General features: G+C 45.2%; 1 protein-coding gene across 1 annotated transcript in view; it reads left to right on the forward strand.

Annotated features, from left to right (window-relative positions):
• The first annotated feature begins 12,315 nt into the window (after window positions 1–12,315).
• The window catches only part of LOC115112356 (RNA-binding Raly-like protein), a 71,579-nt gene continuing 62,233 nt past the window's right edge, over window positions 12,316–21,661 (forward strand). Inside the window, exon 1 of the mRNA XM_029639368.2 lies at window positions 12,316–12,601. Coding sequence (XP_029495228.1) covers window positions 12,562–12,601 — 40 coding nt within the window. The 5' untranslated portion in view covers window positions 12,316–12,561. The remainder of the gene's footprint in view (window positions 12,602–21,661) is intronic.

Below are 21,661 nucleotides of genomic sequence, written 5' to 3' on the forward strand. Positions count from 1 at the left end.
TCCCCCGGCCGGTCCTGGCAATAGGACCCAGAAACCTGCCCACATCCTGGTTGACTCTCTCTACCTGCCCGTTACTCTCGGGGTGAAAACCTGAGGTAAGGCTGATTGAGACCCCCAGACGTTCCATGAACGCCTTCCAAACTCTCGACGTGAACTGGGGACCCCGAGCCGACACTATATCCTCAGGCACCCCGTAGTGCCGGAAGACGTGTTTAAACAGGGCCTCCACAGTCTGTAGGGCTGTAGGGAGACCAGGCAGAGGAGGAGACGGCAGGACTTAGAAAAACGATCCACAACGACCAGGATCGTGGTGTTTCCCTGTGAAGGAGAAAGATCTGTTAGCAAATCCACTGACAGATGTGACCAAAGTTGTTGTGGAACGGGTAAGGGATGTAACTTACCTCTGGGCAGGTGTCTCGGAGCCTTACACTGGGCACACACCTTGCAGGAGAGACATAAACCCTCACTTCCTTAGCCAAAGTGGGACACCAGTACTTCCCAGTCAGACAGCGCATTGCCCGACCAATCCCCGAATGACCAGAGGAGGGAGACATGTGGGCCCAATAGATCAACTGGTCACGGACAGCAGACGGAACATACATACGCCAAACGGGACACTGGAGGGGAGCGGGCTCTGTACCCAACGCCTGCTCAATGTTCTCATCCAGATCCCACACGACTGGCGCTACCAGGCAGGAGGCCGGGAGTATGGGAGTCTGATTCATGGGCCGCTCCTCTGTGTCATACAGCTGGGACAGTGCGTCTGCCTTCTTATTCTGGGAACCTGGTCTGTAGGATAGGGTAAACACAAAATGGGTAAAGAACATGGCCCACCTTGCCTGACGAGGATTCAGTCTCCTTGCTGCCCGGATGTACTCCAGGTTGCGGTGGTTAGTTCAGATGAGGAAAGGGTATTTAGCCCCCTCAAGCCAAGGTCTCTACGCTTTCAATGCCTTAACCACAGCCAACAACTCCCGGTCCGTAACATCATAGTTACGCTCCGACTATCGATGGCAGTGCCAGAGCGCTGTGAGAGCACGGCTCCTATCCCAGCCTCGGATGCGTCCACCTCCACTATGAATGCCAGCACAGGAGCCGAAGTAAACAGATCTCTTAGCTGCCCAAAAGCCCTGTCCGCCTCAGCTGACCACTGCAACCTTACAGGACCCCCTTTCAGCAGTGAGGTAATGGGCGCAGCCACCTGGCCAAAACCCCAGATAAATCTCTGGTAGTAATTGGCAAACCCTAAAAATCGCTGCACCTCCTTAACCGTGATACCCTAGGAAGGAGACAGCCTGCTGAAAGAACAGGCATTTCTCAGCCTTGACATACAGGTCATGCTCCATCAGTCGTCCAAGTACCTTGCTCAGCACGTGTAGCGGAGTATATCAGAATGTCATCGATATACACCACTACACCCTGCCCGTGCAGATCCCTGAAAATCTTGTCTACAAAGGATTGGAAGACTGATGGAGCATTCATCAACCCGTACAGCATGACGAAGTACTCATAATGCCCTGTGGTGGTACTGAACGCTGTCTTCCACTCGTTTCCCTCTCTGATACGCACCAGTTATAATTCTACGTTAAATGTATACATAATTTAGTCATTATTCATAAAAAATCTCATAACATTCCACACTTTGACTAAATATTATACACACAAGCACATCTATTTATATTAGATAACAATCCACACGTTGACTAAATATTAAAAATCACACCTATTTTTATTAGAAATATCTATTGTTATCCAAAATCAAACTAACAGCTACCAATATATGTAATTACATTGACTGTTCTAGGCCTAAATCAGAATCATAACTCTTCTTATCAGGATTTTTGTTATAATCTTCATCAAAGAAACAGTCTAAACATCAAAACAAGGAAACCTAAACATCAAAAATGGTCTCATCAAACATAGGCTCCTCGTAATTAAAAGACACAGAGCCTTCTCCTAGGCCTGGAAGTCTGTATTCTTCATCCCACTGGTCAGAGCTCGGAATCGGTCCGTATCTCACCATCTATTTCGTCATCGAAATGAGAAGCTTTCTTACAACATCCGCACAAAACTAACACAGTCACACAGGTGAAGGTTGTGCAAAACACAGTGATCATGAAATGTTGTCATTTCCCAGACACACTATCAAACCTATTTGTTAGAGCATTATCTACTCCAGTTCTCTGCCAGGGCCCTGGTCACTGATCCGTCTGGAGTTGTGTCATCGGGGATGAAATTACAACATTCTGCTCCGAACCTCATACACCCCCCAACCTTTTCAGCCAGTAACATATCCAAGGCTATTCTATTCTGTCATCCCATCAACCTAGTTGCAGCTGTTATCACCAGAAGATGCTTGATTCCAATCCAGAACCAAACAGGTAACCCCCTTGGAACTCCAATGCTATCAATGTAGGGTCAAAAGATCCTGACGGAGCACTCCTTCTCTCTCTTCTACCTGGCTCTGGGTAAGGGTGAAGGGCATGCCTAACTGCACTAGTGCACAACTACCGGTCCAATTGGTGGGCAGGTTAGGCCAAAGCTTCATACCTCCACACTTTAAGCCTTTTCATCTGCCCGTCAAGTCCCTCATTGTCTTGTCGGTTGTAACATTCTCTGTCCTATTGCATGTTCTTACTTCCCCTACGTCCCATCCGTGTGTGATGTAGCGAGCCATACAATAATAATGTCCTCCTGTAACTGTGAAATGGGGAATCTGGATCTCCTGGGTACATGGGGATATAGATAAAGCAGATCAATGCAACTGTCATTGTCTGGCTTCCCTGCCTTCATGAACAGCTTTACCATTCAGGACATTCCCCTCAGTGTATCAATTCCATCAGATGGAAAGGGAATGGTTATCAACTGAGGTATTGCTGTGGCGTAGGCCTAACATTCTTCTTTCGCTACTGATCTGGCTGTATACTGAATCCATTCTAACCATAGGTTAGATTCCCAATAACCCATTTCCACCTCAATCACTACCTTCAGATCTTTTGTCTGCACTATCCGCACCGGCCCTTGGCTCTGGACGACTCTGCTGTCAGTATCTGTTTTGTCTGGGACTCTGCTTGTATTCTGGCTGACTATAGTGCTATCATCTGCCTAAATTCTTCTACCCGGAATGGCACGAGGGTGTTAACTGAAACCTTTACCTTCACTACACTCCCTGTTTATCCAGATCAAGTGATCTTTTATGCTGTGTCCTATCCTAGGCCCCCCTAGGCCCTGTCCTATCCTAGACCACAATTTACCCATCCCCCCTTTGATACCTGGCTCTGCCCAGGTAACAACCTTGCCGCATCTCTAAACAATGACTTAGGTAAGATTAGTAAATTATCCTTATTTTTTAAATATTTTTTATTTATTTATTTTTTCACCTTTATTTAACCAGGTAGGCTAGTTGAGAACAAGTTCTCATTTGCAACTGCGACCTGGCCAAGATAAAGCATAGCAGTGTGAACAGACAACACAGAGTTACACATGGAGTAAACAATTAACAAGTCAATAACACAGTAGAAAAAAGGGGGGTCTATATACATTGTGTGCAAAAGGCATGAGGTAGGCGAATAATTACAATTTTGCAGATTAACACTGGAGTGATAAATGATCAGATGGTCATGTACAGGTAGAGATATTGGTGTGCAAAAGAGCAGAAAAGTAAATAAATAAAAACAAATATGTCTGACATTATCATGTAGGAGCGCCCCTTTCATTCTCCACGTGTCCAATTCTCCCTTGAGTGTCCGTTCATGTCTATCCTGTATCAATTCTTTGTCACTCCTATCTAGCTCATTTCCTGGCCCCCCTTCTCCACCTTCTCCTCTCTGCTCTTAAACCTTCAAGGTCTCAGCAGTTCAGGGGAGGGCGCCTCCGTCTGCCTTTTCCCCTATCTGTCTGTAGCTCTTTCTCATAACAGTCAGTAACAACTATGTGTTGTTTCCAAATATGAACTAAGTGTCTCACTGTTTGGCTTTATCTGAACTCGTGGATTAAAAAAAAAAAACATGTCTTTGGTGGTAATTTCTAAATCCTTACATAGGTTAATTAAGGTTATTTCGATCCTATCAATAATCCTGAATCACCACAGATGTCATATATCCCTGTCCATTTAAATAAAAATCTTCTAATGATCAAATGAAGCCAAAACGAATGCTAACCATATCATATCCTTTCTGTACTAATGAAATCTCTCCTTCAGGAGTCCACTGTATTTTATCTAACAATAACATCAATAATGGAATATATGTTGCATAGTGTGGGATACAGTATCTACAGTAATTTACCATCCCTAAGAACTGCAACTTATTTATTTTCATCAATAATTTTAATGCTTATAAAATCACTATTTTTCTATCTCAATGTATTTTCCTGCCCCATTGGCTTAAAGTATGTCCTGTACAAACCTCAAAAGGACCATATCTTCCCTATTTATTATCGATTATAAATAGGATTTCTGTTCCTGTTGTAATACCAAATCAATAGTAGCCAATTCGAAATCTTCACAGTCAGTGTTTACAACAGAATCCTGAACCTCTTCCTCTTCCTCACTAGAGTTTATTCCCCCGCTCCCCATAATTTGTCCTGCCTCAATTCCACTTTCTCCTCTGTGTTTCAAACTACAATTATGTCAAAGAGCTATAAACTCCATCATAATTAAGTTACCTTAAAACCAGTATCACAAATTCATTATCTGAATGGCCCTCCCCTGAGGCTGATCAGACCACAAGGGAAAGCCATGATAAAGGTCAAAGGCTATACTACCCTTTTACAGTCTTGTTCCATACTATATTAGACATATTAACCTTTTGCGTATTTTCGTTTTTGGCTAAAAAACGTACCCATTTGAAACTGCCTATTTCTCAGCCCCAGAAACGAGAATATTGTCAGATTAGGATAGAAAACACTCTAAAGTTTCCAAAACTGTCAAAATATTGTCTGTGAGTATAACAGAACTGATATTGCAGGCGAAAACCTGAGGAAAATCCAATCAGGAAGTGCCTCTTATTTTGAAACCTCTCTGTTTCTATGCATGCCTAATCTCAATTGAAATGGATATCAACCAGATTCCTTTTTCTCTGGCTTCCCTAAGGTGTCAACAGTCTTTAGACATAGTTTCAGGCTTTTATTTTGAAAAATGAGCGAGAAAGATCACATTGCGTAAGTGGATAGGTGGGGGCTCTCAGAGTGAGTTTTGCGCAACAGAGTAAAGCGGCCATTGTTTCTACCTGTCCTATTGAAAAACCTACACTCCCGGTTGATATATTATCGAATATATATTTTAAAAACAACCTGAGGATTGATTATAAAAAAACGTTTGACATGTTTCTGTGGACATTATGGATATTATTTGGAATTTTCGTCTGCGTTGTCATGACCGCTCTTTCCTGTGGATTTCTGAACATAACGCGACAAACAAACAGAGGTATTTTGGATATAAAAAAATATTTATGGAACAAAAGGAACATTTGTTGTGTAACTGGGAGTCTCGTGAGTGAAAACATCCGAAGATCATCAAAGGTAAACGATTAATTTGATTGCTTTTCTGATTTTCGTGACCTGATGCTAAGTGTACTTAATGTTTTGTCATGCGATCGATAAACTTACACAAACGCTTGGATTGCTTTCGCGGTAAAACATCATTTCAAAATCTGAGACGACAGGTGGATTAACAAAAGGCTAAGATGTGTTTTGCAATATTGCACTTGTGATTTCATGAATATTAATATTTTTAGTAATATTATTTGACCGGGGCGCTATGCTGTTCAGCAGTTGCTGATGACAATTATCCAGCTTAAGGGATGGGTAGCGTCAAGAAGTTAAAGAACCCTTTATCTAAAGAATTCACGTGTTTAATTCAAACTCAGGAAACAAAACTTCTAATATTTCCTATGTGAGTGTACCCTTTTAAGATATCATGTCTCTTGGAAAATGGAAATGTACTCCCTCCAATCATTAGCTTTAAATTTCCTCAATGTTTCATGTAACTTATTCAGTCTTTCTCTAAATAGTCTCCCCAAAATGCTTGATAGGAATACCCTGCCATTAGACACACACAACTGTGACAACTGTGATAAATGTGCACTGTCCCTTTAAAATAAAATAAACTCAGCCTGCAATCCACTTTGCGGACCTTTCATTGTTCCCTCAGAGTGAATGGAAACATGTTAGTATACCTTAACTTCCTGTTAAATTTCACTGGTGTTACATGAACCAAAATCAATAACCGGGAACTATTACAAAACTTTTACGATACATCTATTCAGACCTGCCTCTCTTATAGCCAAATATAGCACAGTGAGCGCCACCAACCAGTGATGCCCACCTAGCAATTTTGTTGCTAAATTTAGCATCGTTTCAGACTACCCCGACAAATTGAGCTACTTTTAAAAATGTGTTTGGAACTTTTAGCAACTTTTGAAACGCGACTCAAAGCTATAATGCACGCATTTTCCATCTAAATGACACAAACAATTTTCTCTGTCACCCTCAGTCACAACATCATTGCCTGGCTGCAAAAGTGCATTGTGAGTGACATCAGAAGCAGGCACTCAGCCCGAGGCCTGGCAGCAGCAACTTCAGCGAATTGCAAATCATTGTTGGCTGACTGCAGCAGCAGTAGTACGGGTTCGACAAGCCAAACCTAATGAATATAGTTGGTCACATATGTTTGATCTTGAACAGAACTTAGAACATCAACCAACATCTCTCCATCTAAATTGTACTGCCAGAAGTACAGAAAAGAGTGGGAGTCTGTACCTGAACAACTGTCAAATCCATTTGAGTAACGTTATTGTATATTCTATGTAATGACACAGTTTTATGTTATCAAGCAATGATATCACAACGTCATTTAGCAACAAATCAACCTTCCTCCAGCAATTTACCCTGAAAATTAGTTGACAACACTGGAACCAACCCTCTTGTTCCTGCCTCTAGGCAAAAATATACCCCCTACTCCAACTGAGTTCTGCTTTAATTCTATCGTAAGAGTAAAACCAAACTTTCCAACTTTCTCAACTCCAAAATTTAAAAGTACCATGTACTTCGCTAAATTTATAATGTATGTGTCACGTTCTGACCTTAGTTCTTTTGTTATGTCTTTGTTTTAGTATGGTCAGGGCGTGAGTTGGGTGGGTTGTCTATGTCCTGAGCTGCCAGAGTCTCCCGCCTGTCCTGAGCTGCCAGAGTCTCCCGCCTGTCCTGAGCTGCCAATCTCCCGCCTGTCCTGAGCTGCCAGAGTCTCCCGCCTGTCCTGAGCTGCCAATCTCCCGCCTGTCCTGAGCTGCCAGAGTCTCCCGCCTGTCCTGAGCTGCCAGAGTCTCCCGCCTGTCCTGAGCTGCCAGAGTCTCCCGCCTGTCCTGAGCTGCCAGAGTCTCCCGCCTGTCCTGAGCTGCCAGAGGCTCCCGCCCGTCCTGAGCTGCCAGAGTCTCCCGCCTGCCCTGAGCTGCCAGAGTCTCCCGCCCGTCCTGAGCTGCCAGTCTCCCGCCTGTCCTGAGCTGCCAGAGGCTCCTGCCTGTCCTGAGCTGTCAGAGTCTCCCGCCCGTCCTGAGCTGCCAGAGTCTCCCGCCTGTCCTGAGCTGCCAGAGTCAACCGCCTGTCCTGAGCTGCCAGAGTCGCCCGTCTGTCCTGAGCTGCCAGAGTCGCCCGTCTGTCCTGAGCTGCCAGAGTCGCCCGTCTGTCCTGAGCTGCCAGAGTCGCCCGTCTGTCCTGAGCTGCCAGAGTCGCCCGTCTGTCCTGAGCTGCCAGAGCCGCCAGTCTGTCCTGAGCTGTGTGTGTCTCCCGCCTGTCCTGAGCTGTGTGAGTCTCCCGCCTGTCCTGAGCTGCCAGAGTCGCCCGTCTGAGCTGCCAGAGTCGCCCGCTAGTCAGGAGCTGCCAGATTCTCCCACCTGTCCTGAGATGCCAGAGTCTCCCGCCTGTCCTGAGCTGCCAGAGTCACCCGTCAATCAATAACAATAAAAAACATTCAATTATCTCTCCGTTATTATTTAGAATTCATTAGATTTAGGTAACTGGGGGGGGGGGGGGTGAGAAGGATGACTTTATCCTATCCTAGGTATTCCTTAAAGAGGTGGGGTTTCAGGTGTCTCCGGAAGGTGGTGATTAACTCCGCTGTCCTGGCGTCGTGAGGGAGTTTGTTCCACCATTGGGGGGCCAGAGCAGCGAACAGTTTTGACTGGGCTGAGCGGGAACTGTACTTCCTCAGTGGTAGGGAGGCGAGCAGGCCAGAGGTGGATGAACGCAGTGCCCTTGTTTGGGTGTAGGGCCTGATCAGAGCCTGGAGGTACTGAGGTGCCGTTCCCCTCACAGCTCCGTAGGCAAGCACCATGGTCTTGTAGCGGATGCGAGCTTCAACTGGAAGCCAGTGGAGAGAGCGGAGGAGCGGGGTGACGTGAGAAAACTTGGGAAGGTTGAACACCAGACGGGCTGCGGCGTTCTGGATGAGTTGTAGGGGTTTAATGGCACAAGCAGGGAGCCCAGCCAACAGTGAGTTGCAGTAATCCAGACGGGAGATGACAAGTGCCTGGATTAGGACCTGCGCCGCTTCCTGTGTGAGGCAGGGTCGTACTCTGCGGATGTTGTAGAGCATGAACCTACAGGAACGGGCCACCGCCTTGATGTTAGTTGAGAACGACAGGGTGTTGTCCAGGATCACGCCAAGGTTCTTAGCGCTCTGGGAGGAGGACACGATGGAGTTGTCAACCGTGATGGCGAGATCATGGAACGGGCAGTCCTTCCCCGGGAGGAAGAGCAGCTCCGTCTTGCCGAGGTTCAGCTTGAGGTGGTGATCCGTCATCCACACTGATATGTCTGCCTAGGCTGAGATACGAACCCGAGTCGTAGGCAAGAGTTCCACCCCTCGACCACCATCACTATTGGAATGACGGAGCCTCCCCGCAATCAACCCTATTATTATAATTGTCTGTAGTTGCAAACTCCGGCACCGAGACAATTCCCAGAAAATAGCCCCAACTTAAAGGTCAAGGCATCTCTCCGGCGATGATTCTCCTTACTTTCTCTCTCTTCCATCAGAATTTAGGAGTAGTTACTATTGTGACTTTTGATTTAGTTATTATCGAGTTATTAGGTCTCACACGTGAGCGAATTATCGCTTTTGAGACTCTCGACTGATTAATATATCTATGCCACTTTTCATAGTCGCAGACTACTCCCCATATACAATAGACTATTTAGGTCTCACACGTAAATGACTTACCGCTTCTTATGACTCTTGACTTGTTAATAAACCTATCTCACACGCACCTCATTTTTCCCTTGCTGATACCCTTCTTTAAACTTACTCTCACCCTTTCTCTACTCAGTAATCACAATGTTTACAGGGAGCCTTACACTCCCGGGCAACATGTCCTGTCTCATCGCAATTAAAACATTTTCTATCGTCTGATCCTGTCCATTTTTTTTCTCTCTCTCTTAGGTCCCTTCCTCACTTCGGCTAACCACATACGAGCGGTGTCGAGCCCTTCTGTCCGTTGCTTCTCTACCTTGTCCCCACAAACCCTATTTATTTGTTTTTCATTAATGCTAGGTTTTCTATATTTAACTGTCAGTCAAATTCGTACTTTCTCCTCCAAGTCGGGCCAAAATAGTTGTTCCTCTTATCTTTTCCCTGCATTATTTCTCATCTCCCGTTAATTCCAGGACCTCCTTTGAGGATTTACTGCCCAATGCTAGTTAACTTTATAGTTACTATGCTTATTCTCCCTAACTAGGTGTATGTGCTTCTATGATTTATGTGTGTGCTTTTCACTGCTTTTCACCATTACTATAGTTTTGTCCTACGGTATATTCTCACAATCTACGTATATATCTCCTTCCCGTTAGTTTCCCTAGGTTCACAAATAGTTCACATTCCTTTGTAATAGGCCCCTACATTTCATCTCTTTACTGACCCACTAATATACTCTTGATCAGGTTCCAACTTAGATCTCAATATTAATTAGTTTACATTGGTAGTGCAGATACCCTAAGTCGTTTCGGACCTAAGTCGCTGAGGACTTCTCCATTCCTAGGTGGCTTCTAAATCCAATTCCTGTCTTCCAATTGCATAGAATACTACCTATATCAGGGTTCTCTACACACAATTCTAAAGACAGGTCACCAGATCAGAATGCCCCATGGATTTTAAAAATCAACGTCTAAACCACATTAAACATATTTCTCCAAATGTAGCCCGAATGTCAATTCCCCAAATCCGCAAATAAAGTTTTACTGACCTTGTTTGTAGGCTGGGAAAAGCAATGTTCGTGAGATTCCGTCACCGTCTCTGTCGCCCTTAGATATATACCGGCCTGTTCTTTGAACCCCAATTTCAGGGGCCAGGTCTTTAATTTACGGGTCAACGACCCACCCGTGCACGGTTTTCGGCGTGCTATCTTCGGACGACAGGGACAGATTTTAGAAATCCGCTCGAAGGACCAAATTGTTCAGTAATTTTGCAATCAATGTTCATAAATTCCAATTATCTTTATCTGTCTGATACCCAGAGGTTTCTACATTTCTGGTCTTAAATAAAACAGACAGAATTCCCAGCTCACAATTGATCAGATCCAGGTTTATTTGCGAGAGCTCTGCCGTACATACACAAATACGTTCCTTTTATTAACATTATAACCTATGAGTCTCACCACAGTTTATAACCACTCAGCTGACAGTTCCAGTCTCCCCCAGATACTAGAGCTCTGGAGGGGCTCTCCCTGTCCTATCTTATCTCTCCAGAGTTACAGCCAGGTCGGTTCAAACATAGGTTAATGCTACCCTTCATTCTCTTTCTACACCCACAAACATTCCTTTCTTCCTAGATCTATGCTATATAACCCCTTCCTAATGAACAAACATTATTTAATACTACTAGAAAGACAGGTTGGAATTCTGTTAGTTACAATTCTACGTTAAATGTATACATCATTTAGTCATTATTTATTAAAAAAATAACATGAAACAATTACACACAAACATGATGGGAAACAGAGGGTTAAATACAAGTAGATTGATTGGGGAAATGAAAACCAGGTGTGTATGGGACAAGATCAAACAAATGGATATCTGAAAAATGGAGCGGTGATGGCTAGAAAGCCAGTGATGTCCATCGCTGAACGCCCCCCGAACAAGGAGAGGAGCCGACTTCGGCGGAAGTCGTGACAATCACTCCAGTGTTAATTTGCTAAATTGTAATTACTTCACTACTGTTGGCCTATTTATTTATTGCCCTACCTCCTTACTCCATTTGCAGACACTGTATATAGATTTATATATAGATTGTGTTATTGACTGTACTTTTGTTGATCCCATGTGTAACTCTGTGTTGTTGTTTTTTGTCACACTGTTTTGCTTTATCTTGGCCAGGTCGCAGTTGTAAATGAGAACTTGTTCACAACTGGCCTATCTGGTTAAATAAATGTGAAATATTTATTTAATTTGATTAAATTGACGTGTTTCTGTTGTTGAGTAAATGACTGGTTAATCAAGTGGAGGGAAACAAACACCAGAGGTCTGCTATACCTGTCTGTAATATCTATCTCCTCACCCTAATCACATTGCACTCGAGGGACACTGCCTGTGTTTATACTGTGTGTGTGAGAGTCTGTGTTCAGCATTTGATTGTGTGCATGTGTGTGTGTGTCTTAGCCTCAGTAGAATGACTCTGTCTTAGATAAGGCTTAATTAATGTTGCATTCTCCACAACAGGGAGGTGAGTTCCCCCCCCCCCCCCCTCTCTATCTCTCTCTCTCCCCCTCTCTCTCTATCACTCTCTCTCCCCACCCTCTCTCCCTCCCTCTTTACCCTTGTACTCAAGGATCTCCACTGTTAACTCATCCAGTTGTCACCCACAACACCCACATTCTCTGAATGATGTGTGTGTTTGGTGCATGTGCGTGCCTGTGTATAATGCCATCCCTGTGTGATATGAGGTCAGTGGTGAGCTCCTCTCGTCATCTCTGTATTTGACTCTGCTGTGTCCTCAGATTCATGCTCCTCTCTTAGATCCCTGCCCTCCCCTGCCCCCCCTTCGCTCCCTTAGCCCCCGGCTGTGGATAGAGTTACCCTCTCTTCACCACACCCTACACACACACACACACGCGAACACACACACACGCGAACACACACACACACACACACACACACTTCTTGGCAGCTCTCTCTTTGCCTGGGCAGACTCTATAAGCCCTGAGCCCCAGCCAGGCTCTTGTTGCTGTGAAAAATAAATTGACACACTCACACTAACCCCCCACCCCCCCTGCCTGCTGGAGCTAATGGGCTAACCCAGTGCTTCCGCTCTCCACCCCCGCTGCAGAGGGACAGATGGTACATACTGTTGGTGCTGCTCTAACTGCTCTGTCATTGATTCAGTAGTAACACAGTCGTCAGTCCACAGCCTGCCTGCCTGCAGAGAGAGAGCCAAAACAGGAAGAGCGAAAGAGAGGACACAAGGAGAGAAGAAAAGAGAGTGATTGTGAGAGAGAGAAGCAGGGAAAGCGTCCAGCCATCTTTCTGTCTCCAGTCTGAAAGCCACAGACGCCCTCTTTGTCTGGCGTCCCTGATATGACCCTGTTCAAAAGTGAGCACCACCGCAGCCCACGATGTGAGTATGCCAGGCTATAGATACCACTCTATGTGTGTCTGTGTCTGTATGTTTCAGTGTGTATGTATGCATCTCCTACTCAATCTCTCTCTGCTTATACCTCCCTTCTACCTCCCTCCCTGTTTTCGTCTCTCCCCGTCTATCCCTTTCTTCACCCCCCTTTTTCTCCTTCCTCTCTACTTTCTCTTGGTTTCTCTCCCACTGCCTCTCTATTCCCTAAATCCCTCCGTCCTTATTTCCCCTCTCCTTACTCTATCCCCCTTTCTCTCTCCCTCTGGTATTTCCTCATGCCGACCCATACGCCTGGCCAGGGATAACCCTGTCTAATGGATAATGGAACGAGAGACAGAAAAAGAGAGAGAGAAGGAGTGAGTGAAGTAGTGAAAGGATCCCGAGTTGAGGTGACAGGAACTCGGCTGTTTACTCTCCAAACACAGCTGAGCTTAGCCAAGGACTGGAGAGGTGTGTTTGAGAGGACGTGGGCGTGATGAGAGCGTGTTATGGGTCTGTCATTTATCTGGGTGTGGGTGCTTGCGAGAGAGAGAGATAGACAGAGAGGTAGAAAGAGATCACTTATGTGTGTCCACATACATGTTATAATAATATGAGCATTGGTATATGAGATTGCATTATGACAGATGTCCGCAACTGTAATAGTGTGTTGGCCAACAGAGTGGTGTTGGATTTAGACTCTCTGAGGCATCCGGCTGTGTGCTTGACAGGCTCTCCTGCAGTGCTAGACTGTGTGAATCGATCCTGTGGTTCAGCCAAGACTAGAACAGCCCAGTAGGAAGAATAAGGGCACAGGGTCAGCTCTCTCTCACTGGAGCAGAGAGGACAGAGCGAGAGAGTCTTCAGGACGCGAGGGCTAGAGCTGAACCTTCTACCCAGCTGAGCCTTCACTAGGGTTGTCAATAACTGTGGAGAGTGGGATTACATCGGTGCACAGGGAAAGATGCTATTTCTATTGCACGTCTTAGTAACTGCATGCGTATATGTAAAAAGAGAGAACGGGCGAGGGGGGAGAAGACATTATTAAAAGCCCACTGCAGTCAAAAACATGATTTACCTGTGTTTTATCCAGAAAATTATGTCATGGCTTTAGAAGTGTCTGATAGGCTAATTGACAATTGGAGGTGTACCTGTGGATGTATTTCAAGGCCTACCTTCAAACTCTGTGCCTCTTTGCTTGACATCATGGGAAAATTAAAAATAAATCAGCCAAGACCTCAGAAAAAAATTGTAAACATCCACAAGTCTGGTTCATCCTTGGGAGCAATTTCCAAATGCCTGAAGGTACCACATTCATCTGTACAAGCAATAGTACACAGGTACAAACACCATGGGAGCACACAGCCATCATACCGCTCAGGAAAGAATTCTGTCTCCTACAGATGAACGTACTTTGGTGTGAAAATTGCAAATCAATCCCAGAACAACAGCAAAGGACCATTTTTTATTTAACTAGGCAAATCAGTGAAGAACAAATTCTTATTTTCAATAACAACCTAGGAACAGTGGGTTTAACTGCCTTGTTCAGGGGCAGAGTGACAGATTTTTACCTTGTCAGCTTGGGGATTCAATCTAGCAACCTTCCAGTTACTAGTCCAACGCTCTAACCACTAGGCTACCCTGCTGACCTTGTGACGATGCTGGAGGAAACAAGTCCAAAAGTATCTATATCCACAGTAAAACGAGTCCTATATCAACATAACCTGAAAGGCCGCTCAGCAAGGAAAAAGCCACTGCTCAAAAACCGCCATAAAAAAGCCAGACTACGGATTGCAACTCCACATGGGGACGAAGATCATACTTTTTGGAGAAATGTCCTCTGGTCTGATGAAACAAAAATATAACTGTTTGGCCATAATGACCATCATTATGCTTGGAGGAAAAACTGGGAGGCTTGCAAGCTTAAGAACACCATCCCAACCGTGAAGCACGGGGGTGGCAACATCATGTTGTGAGGGTGCTTTGCTGCAGGAGGAACTGGTGCACTTCACAAAACAGATTGCATCATGAGGGATGGAAAATTATGTGGATATAATGAAGCAACATTTCAAGACATCAGTCAGGAAGTTAAAGCTTGGTCGCAAAACGGGTCTTTCAAATGGACAATGACCCCAAGCATACTTCCAAAGTTGTGGCAAAATGGTTCAAGGACAATAAAGTCAAGGTATTGGAGTGGCCATCACAAAGCCCTGACCTCAATCCTATAGAAAATTTGTGGGCAGAACTGAAAAAGCATGTGCGAGCAAGGAGGCCTACAAAACTGACTCAGTTACACCAGCTCTGTCAGGAGGAATGGACCAAAATTCACCCAACATATTGTGGGAAGCTTGTGGAAGGCTACCCGAAACGTTTGACCTAAGTTAAACAATTTAAATGCAATACTACCAAATACTAATTGTAAACTTCTGACCCATTGGGAATGTGATGAAAGAAATAAAAGCTGAAATAAATCAATTTCTCTACTATTATTCTGACATTTCACATTCTTAAAATAAAGTGGTGATCCTAACTGTTATAAAACATGGACTTTTAACTAGGATTAAATGTCAGGAATTGTGACAAGCTGAGTTTAAATGTATTTGGCTAAGGTGTATGTAAACTTCCGACTTCAACTGTATATATTTCCACACTATGATGTTGGAATGATACTGTGAAATTGTTAAAAATGATGATAATGCCATTTTAGTGTAAGAGCTGTTTGAAAAGACAGCCTGCAATTTCAGCCTGTTTATGTGGGATGGAGTTTTGGCCTTCCATGGTGACATCACGATGTGGTAAATTAGTTAATAGACCAATAAAAAAGATAATTCCAAACCTCTCTGCCAATAACAGCTAATTGTCAGTTTTCTCTTCCCCACTCAGACCATTCCCAGACAGTCCTAGAAATATTCTTGCTTGAGAAATTACCCTTTGCTAAGAAGCTATCTTTCTTTTTCACCATTTTAATTGAAAACCATCACAGTAACCAGGTTTCCATCTAACAATTTCATGCAGATGAATGACCTGATGCATAAATTCACGACAGGGATTATGGAAACAGCTCATTTCTGTGTAAAACTTCCAATGTCAACAAAACAAAATACGCTAGACAACGTGGGATATTTTTTGTTGTCTGTGATATAGATTATGGACAGTTGCAGTGGAAAAGCTTTTATGCGCAAATATTGACAGAAAAGCCATAATGTCTCAGTAAACGTGCAGTCACGTGATGATGTTGTCGCCTACTACCACCACGACATGGAAAACAATGCAGTTTATAGGCAGATGAAATAATGAACATCAGAACTTCTTTCAGAACTTCGTAACTTATGGTGGTTAAGTGCCCTGATGAGCTTCGTGCAAATTTCCAAGAGATATTGAGGATAGGCTATCATTTAAATGATGCTGATGTCATGATGATCGGTGCTTGGCTGACAATTCTAAAAATAAAAAATGATCTTGCTTTTATCCATATCATCATATTACCTACTCTGTCAAATTTATCAGCTAACTTTTGTCCATAGAGCCTTCACCAAAACCAGATTGAGCAAGTATGCTATTTATCGCAACAGTTTTTGTGACAAAACCATATGTAGTGTTAAAAATGCAATGGAAACACATTCAACTAGTTTTTTATTCAGGACATGAAAACTTAGGGCTCGATTCAATCAGTTCCGCTTTCAAAAAAATACAGTTGAAGTCGGAAGCTAACATACACTTAGGTTGGAGTCATTAAAACTCGTGTTTCAACCCCTCCACAAATGTTTTGTCAACAAACTATATTTTTGGCAATATTTTTGGCAAGCTTCCCAAATTATTTTGGGTGGATTTTTGCCTATTCCTCTTGACAGAGCTGGTGTAACTGAGTCAGGTTTGTAGGCCTCCTTGCTCGCACACACTTTTTCAGTTCTGCCAACACATTTCTATAGGATTGAGGTCAGGGCTTTGTGATGGCCACTCCAATACCTTGACTTTCTTGTCCTTAAGCCATTTTGCCACAACTTTGGAAGTGTGCTTGAGGTCATTGTCCATTTGGAAGACCCATTTGCGACCAATCTTTAACTTCCTGACTGACGTCTTGAGATGTTGCTTCAATATATCCACATAATTTTCCATCCCTCATGATGCCATCTATTTTTGTTTCATCAGACCAGAGGACATTTCTCCATGTGCAGTTGCAAACCATAGTCTGGCTTTATTATGGCGGGTTTTGGAGCAGTGACTTCTTCTTTGCTGAGCGGCCTTTCAGGTTATGTCGATATAGGACTCGTTTTACTGTGGATATACATACTTTTGTACTTGTTTCCTCCAGCATCTTCACAACGTACTTTGCTGTTGTTATGGGATTGATTTGCACTTTTCACACCAAAGTACGTTCCTCTCTAGGAGACAGAACGCGTCTCCTTCCTGAGCGGTAATGATGGCTGCGTGGCCCAATGGTGTTTATACTTGCGTACTATTGTTTGTACAGATGAACGTGGTACCTTCAGGCATTTGGAAATTGCTCCCAAGAATGAACCAGACTTGTAGAGGTCTAAAAATTTGTCTTGGCTGATTGCTTTTGATTTTCCCATGATGTCAGGTGTTGATATACATCCACAGGTACACCTAAAATGGACTCAAATGATGTCAATCAGAAGCTTCTAAAACTATGACATAATTTTATGAAATATTCCAAGCTGTTTAAAGGCACAGTCAACTTAGAGTCTGTGAACTTCTGATCCACTGGAATTGTGATACAGTGAATTATAAGTGAAATAATCTGTCTGTAAACAATTGTTGGAAAAATTACTTGTGTCATGCACAAAGTCTATGTCCTAACCGACTTGCCAAAACTATAGTTTGTTCCAAGAAATTTGTGGAGTGGTTGAAACATGAGTTTTAAATGACTCCAACCTAAGTGTATGTAAACTTCAGACTTCACATGTATTTGGCTAAGGTGTATGTTAACTTCCGAATTCAACTGTATATACACTACCGTTCAAACGTTTGGGGTCACTTAGAAATGTCCTTGTTTTTGAAAGAGACGCATATTTTTTGTCCATTAAAATTACAGACTAGTCCTGAACTGGCATCTTCATTATTGTACACGCAAAACACCAGTCTCAAAATCAACAGTGAAGAGGCAACTCCGGGATGCTGGCCTTCTAGGCAGAGTTGCAAAGAAGAATACATATCTCAGACTTGCCAATAAAAATAAAAGATTAAGATGGCCGAAATAACACAGACACTGGACAGAGGAACAGCACCCCTTAGTTGCCTCTTCGCTGTTGACGTTGAGACTGGTGTTTTGCGCGTACTATTTAATGAAGCTGCCAGTTCAGGACTTGTGAGGCGTCTCTTTCTCAAACTAGACACTCTAATGTACTTGTCCTCTTGCTCAGTTGTGCACCGGGGCCTCCCACTCCTCTTTCTATTCTGGTTAGAGCCATTTTGCGCTGTTCTGTGAAGGGAATTGTACACAGCATTGTACAAGATCTTCAGTTTCTTGGCAATTTTCCCATGGAATAGCCTTCATTTCTCAGAACTAGAATAGACTGATGAGTTTCAGAAGAAAGTTCTTTGTTTCTGGCCATTTTAAGCCTGTAATCGAAACCACAAATGCTGTGTTATGCAGGTGAGTGAGGACCCAAAAGCGATTTAACAGAAACAGAGTCTTTTAATGTCCAAACAGGGAAAACATAAATCCTCAATCTTTACAGGAGATGTCCAAACAGGAAAAACATAAATCCTCTATCTTTACAGGAGAGTACCCCTTCTAGTAGTAGAGGAGAATAGCAGGGCTAGCGGCAACAGACTGCTGGTCCCTCCGGGTAGGCGCGGGCCGTAGAGGACAGAGACACCTGCTCACACGCAGCATCTGATGAAGAGGCAGATTACGACAGGACGGGACAAGGGCAAAGCAAACAAGAATCCGACAAGGACAGAAGCAGAAACAGAGAGAGAAATAGAGACATAATCAGAGGGCAAAAGAGGGGACAGGTGTGAGAGAGTAAACGAGGTCGTTAGGAGAATGAGGAACAGCTGGGAGCAGGAACGGAACGATAGAGAGAGAGAGAGATAGAGAGAGAGAAAGTAACCTAATACGACCAGCAGGGGGAAACGAAGAGAAGAGAAAGCACAGGGACAAGACATAACATGACAATACATGACAGTACCCCCCCACTCACCGAGCGCCTCCTGGCGCACTCGAGGAGGAAACCTGGCGGCAACGGAGGAAATCATCGATCAGCGAACGGTCCAGCACGTCCCGAGATGGAACCCAACTCCTTTCCTCAGGACCGTACCCCTCCCAATCCACTAGGTACTGATGACCACGGCCCCGAGGACGCATGTCCATAATCTTCCGGACCCTGTAGATAGGTGCGCCTCGACAAGGACGGGGGGAGACGAACGGGGCGCGAAGAAAAGGCTTGACACAGGAGACATGGAAGACCGGGTGGACGCGACGAAGATGTCGCGGAAGAAGAAGTCGCACTGCGACAGGATTAACGACCTGAGAAATACGGAACGGACCAATGAACCGTGGGGTCAATTTGCGAGAAGCTGTCATAAGGGGAAGGTTACGAGTGGAGAGCCATACTCTCTGACCGCGACAATACCTAGGACTCTTAGTCCTACGCTTATTAGCGGCTCTCACAGTCTGCGCCTTATAACGGCAAAGTGCAGACCTGACCCTCTTCCAGGTGCGCTCACAACGTTGGACAAAAGCCTGAGCGGAGGGGACGCTGGACTCGGCGAGCTGGGACGAGAACAGAGGAGGCTGGTACCCGAGGCTACTCTGAAAAGGAGATAGCCCGGTCGCAGACGAAGGAAGCGAGTTGTGAGCGTATTCTGCCCAGGGAGCTGTTCTGCCCAAGACGCAGGGTTTCGAAAGGAAAGACTGCGTAAGATGCGACCAATAGTCTGATTGGCCCGTTCTGCTTGACCGTTAGACTGGGGGTGAAAACCGGAAGAGAGACTGACGGAAGCCCCAATCAAACGGCAAAACTCCCTCCAAAATTGAGACGTGAATTGCGGACCCCTGTCCGAAACGGCGTCTGACGGAAGGCCATGAATTCTGAAAACATTCTCAATGATGATTTGTGCCGTCTCTTTAGCAGAAGGAAGCTTAGCGAGGGGAATAAAATGAGCCGCCTTAGAGAACCTATCGACAACCGTTAGAATAACAGTCTTCCCCGCTGACGAAGGCAGACCGGTAATAAAGTCTAAGGCGATGTGAGACCACGGTCGAGAGGGAATGGAAAGCGGTCTGAGACGGCCGGCAGGAGGAGAGTTACCGGACTTAGTCTGCGCGCAGTCCGAACAAGCAGCCACGAAACGACGCGTGTCACGCTCCTGAGTGGGCCACCAAAAACGCTGGCGAATAGAAGCAAGCGTACCCCGAACGCCGGGGTGGCCGGCTAACTTGGCAGAGTGAGCCCACTGAAGAACGGCCAGACGAGTAGGAACGGGAACGAAAAGAAGGTTCCTAGGACAAGCGCGCGGCGACGGAGTGTGAGTGAGTGCTTGCTTTACCTGCCTCTCAATTCCCCAGACAGTCAACCCGACAACACGCCCCTCAGGGAGAATCCCCTCGGGGTCGGTGGAGGCTACTGAAGAACTGAAGAGACGGGATAAAGCATCAGGCGTGGTGTTCTTTGAGCCCGGACGATAAGAAATAACGAACTCGAAACGAGCGAAAAACAGCGCCCAACGAGCCTGACGCGCATTAAGTCATTTGGCAGAACAGATGTACTCAAGGTTCTTATGGTCAGTCCAAACGACAAAAGGAACGGTCGCCCCCTCCAACCACTGTCGCCATTCGCCTAGGGCTAAGCGGATGGCGAGCAGTTCGCGGTTTCCCACATCATAGTTACGTTCTGACGGCGACAGGCGATGAGAAAAATACGCGCAAGGGTGGACCTTATCGTCAGAATGGGAGCGCTGGGACAGAATGGCTCCCACGCCCACCTCTGACGCGTCAACCTCGACAATGAACTGTCTAGAGACGTCAGGTGTAACAAGGATAGGAGCGGATGTAAAACGCTTCTTGAGGAGATCAAAAGCTCCCTGGGCGGAAACGGACCACTTAAAGCACGTCTTGACAGAAGTAAGGGCTGTGAGAGGAGCTGCCACCTGACCGAAATTACGAATGAAATGACGATAGAAATTCGCGAAACCGAGAAAGCGCTGCAGCTCGACACGTGACTTAGGGACGGGCCAATCGCTGACAGCTTGGACCTTAGCGGGATCCATCTGAATGCCTTCAGCGGAAATAACAGACCCGAGAAATGTGACGGAGGAGACATGAAAAGCGCACTTCTCAGCCTTCACATAAAGACAATTCTCTAAAAGGCGCTGGAGGACACGTCGAATGTGCTGAACATGAATCTGGAGTGACGGTGAAAAAATCAGGATATCGTCAAGGTAAACGAAAACAAAGATGTTCAGCATGTCTCTCAGTACATCATTCACTAATGCCTGAAAGACAGCTGGAGCGTTAGCGAGACCGAACGGCAGAACCCGGTATTCAAAGTGCCCTAACGGAGTGTTAAACGCCGTTTTCCACTCGTCCCCCTCCCTGATGCGCACGAGATGGTAAGCGTTACGAAGGTCCAACTTAGTGAAAAACCTGGCTCCCTGCAGGATCTCGAAGGCTGAAGACATAAGGGGAAGCGGATAACGATTCTTAACCGTTATGTCATTCAGCCCTCGATAATCCACGCAGGGGCGCAGGGTCCCGTCCTTTTTCTTAACAAAAAAAAACCCCGCTCCGGCGGGAGAGGAGGAAGGGACTACGGTACCGGCGTCGAGAGCTACAGACAAATAATCTTCGAGAGCCTTACGTTCGGGAGCCGACAGAGAGTATAGTCTACCCCGGGGGGGAGTGGTACCCGGAAGGAGATCAATACTACAATCATACGACCGGTGAGGAGGAAGGGAGGTGGCCGTGGACCGACTGAAGACCGTGCGCAGATCATGATATTCCTCCGGCACCCCTGTCAAATCACCAGGCTCCTCCTGTGAAGAGGGGGCAGAAGAAACAGGTGGAATAGCAGACATTAAACACTTCACATGACAAGAGAC

The sequence above is a fragment of the Oncorhynchus nerka genome, linkage group LG28 (assembly GCF_034236695.1).
Source record: "Oncorhynchus nerka isolate Pitt River linkage group LG28, Oner_Uvic_2.0, whole genome shotgun sequence".
Lineage (NCBI taxonomy): Eukaryota > Metazoa > Chordata > Actinopteri > Salmoniformes > Salmonidae > Oncorhynchus > Oncorhynchus nerka.